This window comes from Artemia franciscana, chromosome 2 (assembly GCF_032884065.1).
Source record: "Artemia franciscana chromosome 2, ASM3288406v1, whole genome shotgun sequence".
Lineage (NCBI taxonomy): Eukaryota > Metazoa > Arthropoda > Branchiopoda > Anostraca > Artemiidae > Artemia > Artemia franciscana.
In genome coordinates, this window is record NC_088864.1 from 40868930 (window position 1) to 40885744 (window position 16815).

Here is a 16815-nt window from a genome sequence, read left to right on the forward strand (position 1 = left end):
TTTTTATTTGCAGCTTTTTAAAGGATCTTCAAAAATCTAAGAAAATGCAATCCTTGTTTAAGTTCAAGAAAGAAAGACAAAGGGCTTAATTTTTAAAAGTTTGACAACTTTAAAATCTGATAAATAACCTTTTTCAAAATTCAAAACAAGTTCAGCTTCCTCGGGGTTACATTATCTTGGGCCCAAAAATGGAATTCATAGCTAGTTACCGTGAAAAGTCGTGCATGGATAGGTCGTTTATGAATAGTCCTGAATCTGTAAGGGCATCTAGGTCAGGCATGACAGGTGAGGCGAGATAGATAATCCTATTCCATTCACTTAAGTAGAGCATTTGACCTAAGGGAGAAAGAAGATTTAAAAAAAATTTCATTCAATACAACAAATAACAAGCCACAGAAAGTACGTGTTCCAAAACCTCTTGTGATTGGTAGATTTTGGTAAAAAAAAATCTAGGAAAAAATGTATAAAAAGGTACTACGTCTTTTACCTAGTTGAAAATTTGTAGAGGTACTATGGCTTTTACCTTCATTAAATAAAAAAAAAAACTTTAAGAAAAAGAAGTTCTTTAAAGAAAAGTAAACGCCATTACGTTAAACTTGAGATCTGAAGAAAGAGAAATCTACAATAACTCAAATTCAAAATCACCAGAAATTACTATTAAGGAAAACGTAAAATCAAAAACGAGCAGAAGTTAATAAACAATCATAGCAAAATAACATACAACAGGTACTAATACAAATGAATAAATAATACTTAAAACGGGTAAAGCCTAAATTAAATGTACAACTCAAGCTTAAAACGAACAAATATATTTTGCTACCGAAGCATTAATGAAACCCATAACGAACAGAAATTTAATAAACAATTATAGCAAACAAACATAGAATAGGTACTAACATAAATGAATAAATAACTCTTAAAACAAGTGAAATTTAATTGAATATCCAAATCAAGCTTGAAACGAACAAAAGTCACTACAAACAACAGTTTGGGATTTGCCTCCTTCTCTTGCTGTAAAAGTCTAAAACGTACTGCATCGTCGGCGCTTTATTTAACGTTATTAATATTTGATATATTATGATATTAATTGCTGAAAGCTCACTAGCTCAAGGCTTTATTCCACTCAGGACCGGATTTAAAGCTTTGACACTTCTAGGTCTATGCGTTTTTGCCACTGCGTCTTTGCAAGATTTTCGGGAAAATCCCAAAAAAGGGGATTAGTGAAAGCCGCAGGGCCTAGCCGGCCTATTAGTAATTCCTGGTCTGGTTTCACTGCAACTTTTATTTTATTTTTAATGTTTGTAATAAGTACAAAAGAAAATATTTGAAATAAAATTCGTTTTAGTAAAGTGCCAAGTACGTAGCAGGTCGTATGCTTTTACCGTTAGGGAAACGGACAGAGCCAAACTCTCGTTGGTAGTGAAGAATATAGGTGTCTTGAATATTTTTGGAAAGAACTAATAGAATTAAACTGAGTTTCCATGGTTTTTGGACTAAATATCGTTAAAAAGTTTTTTAGGTGCAGGGGGGTGGCGGTTGTGCCATGGAGAAAGGGCCAGAGGTCAGCTCTCATGATTTTTGTAATAAAATATCTGTAGTAAGTTTTCGGGTGGGGGAGGGGTCGGGCCTTGAAGAGAGGTTAGCTCTCATGATTTACCATCGATATTTTTTGAGGTGGAGGGATATTGGGCCATGGAGGACCAGGGGTCAGCTCCCATAAGTTATGGAATGTGTTATTGTTAATAAGTTTTTGTTTTTTGGTGGGTAGGGGTTCAGGCCACGGTGGACCAGGGGTGAGCTGCCATAATTTTTGGAATAAAATATCGTTCATAATTTTGTTGAGTGGGGGGCGGGGGTCGAGCTTTTCCAATCTTTGAACTATTATAATAACCCTCGCACAAGAACCTTACTTGCCCCCGGGGCATAATATACAACACTTGCCCACGGGCTCTGGGGGTTATGTTGACGCTGGAGTTTTTGTTATCTGATCTTTCGATTTATTTTAACAAAATAGTTCCCTTAAAAATTCGATCGGATGGATTTGGTGTTAAGTGAGCAGGAGATCTAGTTACCCTCCAGTCCCTTGCGGTTCTTAAAGAGTGAACTAGAGCTTTCAATGACCCCACAAGGAGCTAGACCCCACAGTTTTTGTTTTGTGATCTTTGGACTATTTCAAACAAACTAGTAATCTCAAACTTTGGATCGGATAACTATTGGCGAAAAGAGGGTGTAGAAAGAGGGCGAAAAGAAGGCAGAGATGCCCTTCGACTCGTAAAAAGGAAACTATAACTCTGAATTTCCAATCAAATGAGCCACCTCTGAAGTTTATGTGACCATCCCTTACATAAGAACCTTATGCGCCCCCGGGGCATTTTTTAAAACACTTGTCCTGCTGCTCTGGGGGATTTGTATCTACCCCGGAGTTTTGTTGTCTGATGTTTCAACTATTTTTAACAAAATGGCTATCTAAGAATTTTTACCAGATGGGTTGGGGGAAAGAAGAGCATGGGGGGCTAGTTACCCGCCGATACCTATTGAATCTTAAAAAAGTGAACTAAAGCTTTCAATTTCCAATTAAATGAGCCCTCTCTGAAGTCTGTATTAGCATCCCTACTATACGAACCATGTACGTCCCCGGGGCAAAACTTACAGCGCCTGGCCCCATTCAATATGGGGTTGTATCGACCCCGGAGTTTTGTTATCTAATCTTTGAGCTATTTTTACCAAAATGACCACCTCAAAAATGTTTGTCGGATCCATTTGAGAAATAATGCGTGGGGGGGCTATTCGCCCTCTGATTACTTTTGACTCTTAAAAAGGGCAATAGAATTTCCAATTTCCAATCGAATGATTCCTTTTTGAAGTTTATACGACCAACCCTTTTATATGAATTGGCTCTGGGAAAAAAAAGTAATAATAAAATATTGGAGCCATATGGCCTTTACTATAGGCAACGCTGTAACGTTGCCTCTGATAAGTACTCCGGATACTAGTACCAATATTAGCATCCATATTATTATTTACACTACTACAAGATTTAAGAAAAAAGGACAGACACTAAAAACCCTTATATGAAAGTGACCTTTAAAAAAATATCGTCATTCAATCTAAATTGAATGACGAGATAGGGGCTGATAACCCCTACGCCTTCAAGACTAGAACATAATCTGCGCATTATTGAATTCAAATTTCGCTTTAAATGTTTCATTTTTTTTCTTTCATGAATGAAAATTTATCAAAATTTTAAGAAATATGTATCGATATATGTCAATTAAACTGACAATCCAAGGCCATTTGTTTCAGTAAATTGCAAATTATGTTCTAGTCTTGAGAAGGCATGGAGTTTATCAGCCCTACTCATGTTAATTTTTGTTCGTTTTGAGTTTGACTCTGCTATTTATTATAATTTCTGTTCTTTTTGAGTTTCATTTATTTACTGATTGTGATTTGTGGTAATTTTGCACGTTGAAGGTTATTTTGCTTCAGTTTTGCTCATTTTGACATAACGTAGCTCTTTAATTTTCTTTGAAAAACTTGTTTTGTGGAAAAAGTTTTGAAAAATAATTATTAGTAAAGACCGTGGAGACAGTGAAAATTTTAAAGTAGAATATGGCGTTTTTTCATAGTTGAAAAAAGTTTTGAAGAATAGGAACATAACTCCGCAAACCAAGACTACGATATTGGAAGCTACAGTGATGACAGTGGTCAAATATGGTTCTGAAGCATTGGCGCTCCGAAAAACAAAGGAAGATCTGCCAGAAGTTTTCCAGAGAAATTGACTACAGATTATTTTGGATACCCGGCTGACTAACCGTATTTCAAACAGAAGACTGCTCGAAAAGTGGGGTTCAATCCCGCTTTCTAGGACTGTAATGAGAGAAAGGTTCAGATGGCTAGGGCACATTCTGCGGATGAAGAATGACAGATTACCGAAGATTGTCCTATTCAGCCAACCTTCTTGGGCTAAACAGAAAGCAGATTGTCCGCGGTCGGGGTGGTAGTAGGGGTCGCAAAGAAAGATTTAAGAGAAATGGGAAGTTCCTGGGAGGGTGTAAAGAGGGGAACTTTGCGTAGCTGAGTCGGCCTGAAGGGGGCTAGGTTATATATATATACTATCTTATAACGATATATACTATCTTTATAAACGATCAATAATTGTTTATTTTTCTTAAAACGGCTCCGTATTTTTTCAGGAAAATTGGTATCTTGGGATATTCTCGCATTTAAAAACGATCTAGATAACTCAGAAATCTGAGAAAATTCGTTAAGAGCCTTAATTTTGGAAATATTAGCTTTAATAATCAAATATCTTTGAACAGAGGACATATGAAAAGACATTAAATTGCGGAAAAAGCAAAAAACTGGTAATTGCAAAATATTTGTATATATTTTAACAAGGGGTTACAACAATCGAGAAATCTTAAAAAGTAAAACCAAAAGTTTGAAGCTTAGTAGAAATCGTGGTTAGGATTGGACTGGGTTTAATAATGAAATATCTTTGAAAAGACAATAGTACGAAAAGACAGCAATATATCGAAGGCTAACGCGTGCCAAGTGCCGGGGCCCGGTGGCTGGTAATTGCAAAAATATTTGTATATTTTTAAACAAGGGATTATAACAAATCAAAAACCTTGAAAAAGAAACCCAAAACTCTGAAGCTTAGTAGATATTGTTGTTAGAAATCGAACTTGCTTTAATAATCAAATAAATTTGGAAAGACCGCAATAAGAAAAGATAGCAAATTTTCTCAAATTGTCTACGGTTAGAAGACAAGCGACAATGAGAACCCATACATAAAAGCCTGCCGCATGCCGAGTGCTGGGGCATGGTGGCGAATGCTGCATGAGTTCTTGTTGGGCAAAGATTCCATTCTAATCTATCCATCTAATGCATTGAGGGGAGAAGTGAACGTTGAAAAATTATTTGCAGAAAAAGTAGAACTAATTAAAAAGAAACTACGCGCATCTAAGTTATCAAAGAACTACTCTGCAATGTCGCAAGAACAAAAATGGGTTTTGGGAAGAGGGAATTGAATATCCTTTTTAAAAAGAAAAAGTGATTGTAGTGTAACTGGCTCAGTCCCATGCATTTTTTATTGCCCCCCGTTCAAAATTTTTAGATTATCCTTTCATTCAAAATAATCGAGAATTGCAACAAATACCTCAGTGGATGACTTGAATCGCGCAGCCCCTGGGGCAAGGGGCGTAAATTATGCTAATTACCTATTGCTTACCCATAAGTTTTGCAATGGAAAGGAGAGGAGGGGGCATGTTTTATCGCTTGTGCCTGATTACCTTGAAGCTTTCATACATTATTCTCTGGGCTAGAAAATTGTATGTTTTGTTGGGAAGAGGAGGCTTGGAAATGGACAACAAGCTTTAGCTCCTTATTAGTTGTATTTTGAGCAAGGTTGTACGGACTGTTCATTAGCTCAAATTTCACAGAGATTTCCAAAAGTAAACTTTAAAAACGACAAACGTACCTGAGTAAATCTAAAGACACTATGTGCACCTGGCTTTTCAAATTATTTTCACTATCTTGCGAATGGTTTTAGGGATAAAGTCAAAATTATAAGGTGGTTTGTGAAAGTAGAAGGGGTCAACTAAATTTTAAATTTTATCTTGTGGGAGGGATAAATTGAGTGACACGTGTGTTCATAAATCGAGCGATTCGATAAGTGTATTCAGTTTGTTGAAATAATATGTCAGCAACATCTTGGGAACGGCTTAAGGGAGGGATCTGAAACTTCCAAGTATTGTTGGAGAAAGAAAGGAATGAAGACAAAAGAAATTCAAATTTCAATTTTAGCTTTGGGAGAATAAGAGGCTAAGCCTTTTCGCCTCTAATCCAGACAAAATAATATTTTTGCACTATAAGCTCCTATGGGATTTGTAATTTATGTGCAACTAAGTAGGGAGATGAATCATTACACATTATTTGTTGCCAGGTGTTGAAAATGGCGTAAAATTCTAATTTAATAAATCCTAAATTTAAGTATACCTTTTAGATGAATAGGTCGGTTGCCTTTTGAATGCACAATTTCCTTGCTAAACGGCATGATTTCCCCATTGCTTAATCTCGATTGTTTTCCCGAGGAGCCTCTCCTGAGCTCTTCAACAGCAGCTTGAGATATTAATTCAAATATATTGTTTCTTCTGGCTAAAATCTGAAAATTATCCAATTTTGAGAATGGAATAGCTTTTTACAGTTTTCAGAGTATTTTGTTCGTATTTATTTGCGTACATTCTATAAAATATTCGTATTTCTGGCGAATTTTTTTAATTCCTCCTCCTTCCAACGGCCCTGTCTCAAAGACCACACCAAGGTCTTCTGCTAATGATTTTGGCCCTGAGTAATTAGCATTAGCGATGTTATGCAACTAGTTGAAGAAGATCTATTGTATTTTGGTATTTATGCCTGAGAGCCTTGAGCGAAAAAAAGTAATCAGCAACGAAAGGTCTCAGATTAGAGGAATAACCTCTTAGCGGTGTGGTTTTGCTTAAAAGAATTTACAGTTTATAATGCCGGGTTTTAAATGATTTGGTATAAGTCAAAGCATTCGGTGACAAGCAGTCAGTGGTCAATGGGAGACCTGTGCCGATAGTAACTGGAGATTTAGAAAAATAAATTTTTGAAGAAAACAGATAAATGAATTAATCTAATTCGCATGCTAATTTCGCATTTATAAAAAAAAAATTAGGATTAAAATTACCCATCCTAAGTTATTAAGACTGGAAAATTTGCTTCATTTTAAGAAGAGGGAGTGTTAAGAGCTTGAAAAGGAATGTGACATTAATGAAGAGTGCACAAAAAACTTGAAATTTCTCAGGGCTCACGAGTGAAGTTCTGAGGTTTATACCTTAATAATATAAAATTGTCTGTTTTCTCCTAGAAGAATGCTCACAAATGTCCGTCTAATAACTTTTTCGTGGGCGATCGTACCAAATGCATGGTCGTAAAATGTCGAAAGAAGTCTATTTGAATGGATTTTGAAGTTCTAGGGCTCTTTTTAAGTAACAACAGAGCTTGTGCCGCAGCAAGTTCCATTTCTGCCCGTTCAAACACTTATTGGACGAAACTGTTACCAAGTGAAAATTCAATGATATCTAGTAGAACTGATGGAGCGACACCTATACAATTCCTTAGCTGTATAATTGATGCTGCTGAACTGATAGTCTCCGTCTTAAACCAATATGGAGTAAAACAAAAAATAATGCAACAATAAAAGTAGAAAAACCGGATAGAAGTAATGCAAAACCGTTGCATTATCACCGCTTTAGTTTTATTTCTTCTTCATTGATTATACCCTGTAATTGTTAACCCCTTGAAATTCTAAAATGGTATGTGCCAGGAAGAATTTTTCTAAAAAAAAAAAAAACGAAAAAAAAAACGAAAAAAAAAACCAAAAAAAAACGATGTGACTTCCCTTAAAGATGGTGTCAAAATACATTTACCGTCAAACACGCCTATTTTCTTCTTAAAATTGTATTCTCTATTTCCTGACACCCAATCAATGCTTTACTTTTAAAATATATTATTTATATAAGCAAATTATTGTATTACTTTATTTTAATCGAAGGTGCCAGGTTGCTAAAAGCATAGGACTTGATATGCCACTAGTGAACCATTTACATGTGTTTTTTCTCCAGAGTTGTGTCCGTTGAGCTTCCTTTTTAAGGAAACGACAGACGGGTTTTCAAGAGGATAATGCCCGTTGGAAGATCATTCCCAGTAGAGGTTCTCTGTTTTGATTGGCAAACGGTGGTTTAAGTAGAGGTAGCTCTTCGGAGGAGGGGTATTGAATGTTGTTATAGAAAATGGCATTTGAAGCAGCATGAAATCTGCCACTTAGAGTCTGTAAAGATACACGATTAGTGCTACATCTGGTCCTTCAGCCCCAAGGTTACCTTCAATCCAAAATGGGGATTCAATTTTTGAGGGCTCATTTTCGATCTTTTACAGCAGTATGAATAGGGTTTTAATAGTTCCTGTAGAAAAGTGGGTATATGTATTTGGGAAATAGGCTTAACACAAAACATGTACAAAGAGAAAGTCAGGGCGAACGGTAACAGGCTCTTAGAGCAAGGAATCTCATCCAGTTTTTTTGCGCAGACGGATCGGACTCTTTTGATTACTTAATCTTCAAGATAAAATCATTATGTGAAAGCAAGACCTTCGATTGATGACCAATAGCTCTTTAGTCTTGGATGCATTGAAGTCGACTATTCAGGCATAAGCACCCTTTCCTATTTCTGGCAAAACCTATTACAAGGATACAGAATTTTGTACAGCCAGATTTGTGGACAACTTTATGGATCGTGGTATCTTTAGCAAAATGTTAGAGCGGGCTGCTGTGACTCTCCCCTATGTCATTATATACATCAAGAAAATGTATATAAATGACACCGAAATCTATTCAAATGACTATGTATTTTGCTAAAAATTAATTAAAATTGCTTTTAAGATTTGTTTTGTATGACCACACTTAAATATTAAGCGCTGACCGGTCTGTACACATAGCACTTTTAATAGCTTCCAAACCTTAGAAAAAAAGATTTCTTCTAAAATAATTCTGACTCTTGACTTCAAAATGTTCTTTTTCAAAACATCAGCACAAGTTCAACAATTTTGCCATTTGATCTATTATTATCATTTCCTCGGTATTAGAAAAATTTCACTACTTTCTTTGGGGTGGGGTGGAGATGATGCTCTTTATTTTATTTTTTTATTCCATCTCCTTTCCTCTTAACAGTACCAATATTTTTTAAGTCCAAAGCTAATGACTATATTTATGTACCATCTACACTTAAAAACAAACAAATTAAAAATATTCATTGAGGAAACTCCTCAGTGAGGCGGCATTTTTTAATATTACCAAGATGTATGCTCTTGTAAAAATTAAATAAATAAAAAAGTTTCTTTTAAGTGAGAGTAAGGAACGACATTAATACTTAAAACGAACAGAAATTATTCTGTATATGAAAGGGTCTGTTCCCTCCTCAGCGTCCCGTTCTTTACGCTAAAGTTTCACCCTTTCTCACAGCTCTACTTTATAAAACAATAAAAAATTTAGCATAAAGAGCGGGTTGTTGAGGAGGGGACAGCCCTTTTCATATAAGGAATAATTTCTGTTCGTTTTAAGTTTTAATGACGCTCCATACTTTCAGTTGAACAAAAACTTATTTTCTTATTTAATTTCTGCACGTTTTTGATTTTGGCTCACCGAACATGAATAATTAAAACGAAAGTTGCATTAATAATAAACTAATAATAACCTAAGTTTGATTTTGGTTCCAGTTGTTTAAGAATGACTCCTGAATCACAAGGGCTGTTTAATTAGAATAATAGCCTCTTTTAAAAGTTAAAAAAGAAACTTTAGCGTAAGAGCGGGCTATTGAGGAGAGGCAATCTATCTCATATACGTAATGTTTTCTGTTCATTTGAAATTTTAATGCTGCTTCTTACTTTCAGTTGAAAAAAAACGTGTTTTTTTTAATTGCTGATCATTTTAAAATAACATCGGGAAATCCAGCTCCCGCTCTAAGGAAAATTCTTTTCCCCCACGAGAAATTTCTCCATGGAACGATCCTCCCACGTAACTTAAATTATCGATATATGCGGAACTGATTTTGTAAGGTATAGTAATAAAACGGCCAAAGACATCGAAACTATTTTTATGAAAATGAAAGCCACAAGTTGAGCAATTCTCAAATGACTGAAATGAATGATAGAAAAGATCTTTAAAAGATTAAATAAATAAAAACAAGTTTTTTTTACCTACAAGTAAGGAGCAACATTAAAACTTAAAACGAACAGAAATTATTCCGTATATGAAAGGGGTTGTCTCCTCTTCAACGCTAAGTTTGACTCTTTGTCAAACTCTACTTTTTAAAACAATAAAAAAAAAATTAGCTTAAAGAGCGAGGCGTTGAGGAGGGGACAACCCCTTTCATATACGGAATAATCTCTGTTCGTTTTAAGTTTTGATGTCGCTTCTTACTTGCAGTTAAAAAAACGTGTTTTTTCAATTTAATTTCTGAGCGTTCTTGAATTAATGCATGTTTTGATTTTAGCTCACCGCACATGAATAATTAAAATTAAATTTGCATATTACTTTTTTTGGGCTAAATGACTTTCTAATAATTTTGATCGGACGATTTTGATAAAAAAAAAGGTGGGGAAGGAGGCTTAGTTGCCCTCCAATTTTTTGTTGCTTAAAAATGCAACTAGAACTTTCTTTTACGAACGTTTTTATTAGTAATAAATATACGAAACTTACGAATTAACTTACCTAATGAATTTCTATATTTGTGTATTTTTATTACGTATATGAGGGGTTTTTTCCCCTCGTTAATACCTTGCTCTTTAAACTAAAGCTTGAATTTTTTCCCAATTCTTTCAGAATGACCCCTGAATTAAAAGACCGGAGAATAAATAGTTGAAATTACTATAAATACTTTAGCGTAAAGAGCAACGTATTGTAGAGGAGACAAACCCCCTTATATAAGCAACATTTGCTGTTCGTTTTAAGTTTTAATCCTGCTCCTTACTTCCAGTTGAAAAAACTTTTTTTTTTATTTATTTTCGTATTTTTTTTTAAATAATGCTAGAAAATCCTGCGCCCCCTTAATAGAAATTCTCTTCCCTCATGATTAATTCCTCCATAGAAAGATCTTCCCACGTAATCCGCTCCCCCCAACCCACCCCCAATGCGAAAAAGTCCCCTGAAAACGTCTGTACACTTCCCAATAACCATTACTATATATACACACTGGTCAAAGTTTGTAACTTGCAGCCCCTCCTTCGGAGACTGTGGGGAGTAAATCGTCCTCAAAGACATAGTTATTATATTTTTCGACTATGCTGAACAAAATGGCTATCTCAAAATTTTGATCCGTTGACTTTAGGAAAAAATGAGCGTGGGAGGGGGCCTAGATGGCCTCCATTTTTTGGTCACTTAAAAAGGGCACTAGAAATTTTAATTTCCGTTAGAATGAGCCCTTTCACGACATTTTAGGAGCACTGAGTCGATACTATCACCCCTGGGGGAGAAAAAAAACAACAAAAAACAAAAAAAAACAATAAACACGCATCCGTAATTTGTCTTCTGGCGAAAAATGCAAAATTCCACATTTTTGTAGATAGGGGCTTGAAACTTCTACAATAAGGTTCTCTGATACGCTGAATCTGTTGGTGTGATTTTCGTTAAGATCGTATGAATTTTAGGGGGTGTTTCCCCCTATTTTCTAAAATGAGGTAAATTTGTTTCTAATAAACTACTACCGAATTTTAAGAAAACTAATTTTATGGTTTTTGGTCGTTCAAAACGTTCCACTCGAGAGATTTCTTGTGAGGAGCTACAGGTCGGTGATCAAAAAATTTGTAGGATCCAATCATATCGTTATTTAGGAGTTTTTCTTGATCCCCTTTTGTCATTTCATAATCATATTGAGTATTTAAGATTAAAACTTGCGCAAAATATTGGGTCGATGTACCGTGTGAAGAATATTTTTCCTTTTACCATTTTAAAAATAATTTACCACTCTCTAATTACTTCTTATTTGAATTATTGCTCAGTTGTATATCTTAATACATTTTGGAAGCATATAAAACCCTTACAGGTACTACAAAATAGGGCAATAAGAATACTTGGAAATTTCTTACATCGACCTTCAAAACTTGAAAATGTTTCGGAAACTAAAACATTATTCCTCTTCTTAAATTTGTTGGATTTAAATGATATACAAATATTAAATACATCCATATGGCATTTTCAAATCCAAAATTCTAAAAATTATTTCTATGACAAATCTCTGTTAATCTTACTTCCTCGTTCGATTGTCGGAGGTCTAGGATGTATCAAATTCCTTTTGTAAGCTCTGAAAGGTCAAGGTTTTCGATTAGATACCAAATACCCTTCATTGCTAACAATCATAAGCTGAATGATAAAATTCTGTTTGATCCATCCCAAAAATCTCAGCAAAAATCTCAGCTAAATTTAAAAAAGCAAATATTAAAGATTGTTTGCTAAAATTTTGATTATTCACCACTGATGATGGAAATTTAAATTATTTGATCTTCTTATTTGTGTGTTTGTTTTTGTGTCCCTGTGTCTGGGACGGCCTCCCACGCCCCTCCTGCCTGATATTTATATATTTACTTGTCTTTTATGAGTTTTTTTTTCTATTTTATGTGTCTTCTACCGTATTATATTTTGAAATCATTATTACGATGAGATGTTGATGTGTTTTCTTATGTTTTTGCACTGTCCCAGCCTTACGAGCTCTGCTCTCTGTTGGGGCATAATATTGTTTGTGTATTTTTTGAGTTGAATAAAGAAAAATTTGAAGTTGAAGTTGAGCCCTCTTGCGACATTCTAGGACCACTGGGTCGATACAATCACCCCTGGGGAAAAGAAAAAAAAATAGATAAAAAAAAATAAACACGCACCAGTCCTCTGTCTTCTGGCAAAAAATACGAAGTTCCACATTTTTGTATATAAGACTTGAAACCTCTTCGGTGGGGTTCTCTGATACGCTGAATGCGATGGTGTGATTTTCGTTAAGATTCTATGACTCTTAGGGTTTTTTTTCCTATTTTCCAAAACAAGGCAAATTTTCTCAGGCTCGAAACTTCTGATGGATAAGACTAAACTTGATGAAACTTATATATTCAAAATCAGCATAAAAATGTGATTCTTTTGATGTAACTATTGGTATCAAAATTCCGTTTTTTACAGTTTCGGTTACTATTGAGCTGGGTCGCTCCTTACTACAGTTCGTTACAACGAACTGTTTGATACACGATATAATTTATGGTTGTTTTAAGTTTTAATGTTATTCCTTACTTTCATTTGGAAAAAACTTGTTTTTCATCATTTAATAACAACGAGAAGCCGAAGACATACACTATCTTTGATATAATATCACATAAAAATTAAAGTTATGGAGCTGCCTAAGGTAAAATTAAATGCTAAGATTGGCTGGAAAATAACACAAACAAATTATTGTTTATATCGGCCATTATTTAACAAACTACAAACTTTAGCGTAAAGAGTAAGGTATTGACGAGGGGGCGAACTTCCTCATATACGTAATATGAGGGGGTTCACCCCCTCATCAATACCTCGCTCTTTACGCTAAAGTTTCAATTTTGTTCCAATTCTTTAAGAATGACCCCTGAATCACAAAGGCCATTCGATTAGACTAAATAGCTCTTTCAAGATTATTAAAAAATACTTTACCATCAAGAGCGAGGCACCAACGAGGGGACGAACCCCCTCATATACGTAATAATTTCTGTTCGTTTTAAGTTTTAATGTCGCTCCTTACTTGCAGTTAAAAAAAACTTGTTTTTCTTATTTAATCTTTTAAAGATCTTTGCTATCATTTATTTCAGTCATTTGAGAATAACTCAACTTGTGACTTTCATTTTCATACGGAGGAGACGAACGCCCTTATATATGCAATGATTTCTGTTCGTTTTAAGTTTTAATGCTGCTCCTTACCGGTTGAAAAAACTTTTTTTATTTAATTTCTGATTGTTTTTTAAATAATGTTGGGAAATCCAGGGCCCCTTCATTGAAATTCTCTTCCCCCAGTTCCCCTACCCCTCCCACCAGACCCCCCTCCTGAAAAACATCTGTATAATTCCCAATAACCAATACCAGACTATATATAAACAATGGGGGAAGTTCATAATTTGCAGCCCTTCCCCCGGGGACTGTGAGGGATTATTTCGTCCTCAGTGACATTAGATATTCTGACTATTTTGAACAAAATGGCTATCTCAAAATTTTGATCCACTGGCTTTGGAAAAAATGAGCGTGGGAGGAGGCCTAGTTGCCCTCCAATTTTTTGGTAACTTAAAAAGGGCACTGGAACCTTTAATTTCCGTTTGAATGAGCCCTCTTGCGACGTTTTTGGACCACTAGGTTGATACAATCACCCTGGGACAAAAGGAAAAAAAATAAATAAACACGCATACGTAATCTTTCTTCTGGCCACAAAATTCCACATTTGTACAGGTAGGAGCTTAAAACCTGTACAGTAAGGTTTTCTGAAGCGCTGAATCTGATGGTGTGAATTTAATTAAGATTCTATGCCTTTTAGGTTTTTTTCCCCTTTTTTCGAAAATAAGTCAAATTTTTCTCAGGCTTGTAACTTCTGAATTATCAAAATTCTGTTTTGTAGAGTTTGAGTTACTATTGAGCCGGGTCGCTCCTTACTTACAGTTCGCTACCACGAACTGTTTGATCAACACATTCACTACAAACCAAATATTTTTTCTTCATCAATTTCATAGCAAATCCCGAACCACTGAGTTGAAAGCTTTGACAAAATTAACACTGATTTCAAATCGCTTTCTGATAGCCGTGCTTGCACAAATCGTACTCGATCATCTTCGCTCTTGAACAAAAGCCAGGTTTGTTATTCTTTATTCTTTGCATCAAAGGCCTTCTTATAGCTGACTTTTTACCATGGTTTATATTTTGTTGATATCTTTGTCTTCTTCAATGGTATGTGAAATTCGATAGAAAAAGATATACCGCATGATATGCTTCCGCTGCCTTGTCATGACCTTCCTTGACGGAAAGTTTTGATTCTGGACAGAAGACATGCTCTGAAAACCTTACTCGGTTTTTATTCCTTATTCCTTATTCGGACTTATTCGGGAGGTCCCCCTTAACCTAGAGTTTCTCTTGGTCCGTTGAGTTTCATATCTTGCATGCACATAGCATCTACATTTCCAGATTACAATATCCACATGTTCTCTACTATTTGGATCTGAAGTATTTGATGTACGGAACGTAGTTGGAACTCGAAATTACATCCGCCAATAAAATCTTTACCTTTAGCAAAAAATCCTTGCTCCAGTAAAAGGAAGCCTGCCAGTCTTCTTGCAGAAACATAGGTTCTTTCAACTACACAGATGGAAAATTTGTTTATGATTCCACTCCAGTTAAGTTACAATATGTCTGCTTGCACATGATGTTCGCAAGGGAGAGGAGTGTTGGAGAAGGACAGGGCGCAAATTCAGCCTTAAATCACACAGATGAATATATTTCTGCATTTAAACAAGGTATAAAGTTCCATTTTGCTAAATGTTGGAGGTAGGAGGAACAAAAACGTTAGAGATGCTATAGACCCACTTTGGTTCTGCAGTAATAGAGATTAAAATCCTTCCATGATTCTGGTTCAAGCAAGGTATGCCTGTATTTGTGTCAAAAGTTCAGATCCAAGGACGAATTTTCCGTAATGAACAAAATTAGTGGCAAAGGAAAAAATTAAAATAGAAAAAGTGACCATAAAACGAAATTTGCATATTTTTTCATTATTTTTTTTTGGCTACAAGGCTTTCTCATAGTTTTGATCGGACGATTTTGGTAAAAAAAAAGTGGCGGGGGAGACTAGTCACCCTCCAATTTTTGGCTATTAAAAAATGTAATTAGAACTTATTTTTTTTACAAACATTTTTGTTTCATAAAAACTCGTAAATCTCCCCTCGTTAATAACTCGCTCTTTTTACTAAAGCTTGAATTGGTCTCAATTCTTTAAGAATGACCCCAGTATCACAAAGGCCGTAGAAGAAATAGTTGAAATTACTAGAAATACTTTAGCGTAAAGAGCGAGGTATTAAGGAGGAGACGACCATCGTTATGTACATAATAATTTCTTTTCGTTTTAAGTTTTAATGCTGCTCCTTACTTCCAGTTGAATTTTTTTTTGATTTATTTTCTCATTGTTTTTTTTTTAAATAATGCTAGAAAATCCTGTAAACAATACACAATCCTGTAAATATGTAAACAATAGTCAAAGTTTGTAACTTGCAGCCCCTCCCCCGAGGACTGTGGGGGATTAAGTCGTTCCCAAAGACATAGTCATTAGGTTTTTCGACTATGCTGAATAAAATGGCTATCACAAAATTTTGATCCGGTGACTTTGGAAAAAATGAACGTGGGAGGGGCCTAGGTAGCCTACCCTCCAATTTTTTGGTCACTTAAAAGGGATACTGTAGCTTTTAATTTCCCTTAGAATGAGCCCTCCCGCGACATTCTAGGAAAACCGGGTTGGTACGATCATCCCTGGGAAAAAAAAAAAACAACCAAAAAACACGCATCCATAATCTGTCTTCTGGCATAAAATACAAAGTTCCATATTTTTGCATATATGAGCTTGAAACTTCTACAGTAGTGTTCTCCTATACACTGAATCTAATGGTGCGATTTTTGTAAAGATTCTATTACTGTTAGGGGATGCTTCCCCCTATTTTCTAAAAAAGGAAAATTTTCTCAAGCTCTTAACTTTTGATCGGTAAGACTAAACTTGATGAAACTTATATATTTAAAATCAACATAGAAATAAAATTCTTTTGATGTAACTATTGGTAAAAGATTTCCGTTTTTTAGAGTTTCGGTTACTATTTAGCCGGATCGCTCCTTACTACAGTTCGTTACCACGAACTGTTTGATGATCCGTCAGAAAATTTTCCCAGCACCAGAGGGAACTCCCAAAGCAATTTTGTTAAAAATAGATATGGGATCTTATATATGTCAATAGTTCTAAAAGCAAATGATACTTAGGCAAAGTGCTGTGCATTCAACGTAAATACCACACAGATAATATGCATCCTGTGTCGGAAAAATTTACATTTAAGATTGTCAGAACAACATGGAACTCCTAAAGCTGTCAAAATACTCAAATGATACTTCGTTTGACCAGATTTCCAATATTCACCAACAAGGTATGATGGAAGATTTTAAACAGAAAATTATGCTCCGGATAATCAAAAAAGCAAAATTCATACTTTCTAATA

The 16815-nt window shown here is 35.1% G+C and overlaps 1 protein-coding gene across 2 annotated transcripts in view; it reads right to left on the reverse strand.

Annotated features, from left to right (window-relative positions):
* LOC136041597 (soluble guanylate cyclase 88E-like) overlaps nucleotides 1-16815 on the reverse strand; it is a 129948-nt gene that overhangs the window by 28913 nt on the left and 84220 nt on the right. For both annotated transcript variants that reach the window (XM_065726305.1, XM_065726313.1), the window contains 2 exons: nucleotides 6001-6166; nucleotides 210-336 (listed from right to left, as the gene is read on the reverse strand). In XM_065726305.1, coding sequence (XP_065582377.1) covers nucleotides 210-336; nucleotides 6001-6166 — 293 coding nt within the window. The remainder of the gene's footprint in view (nucleotides 1-209; nucleotides 337-6000; nucleotides 6167-16815) is intronic.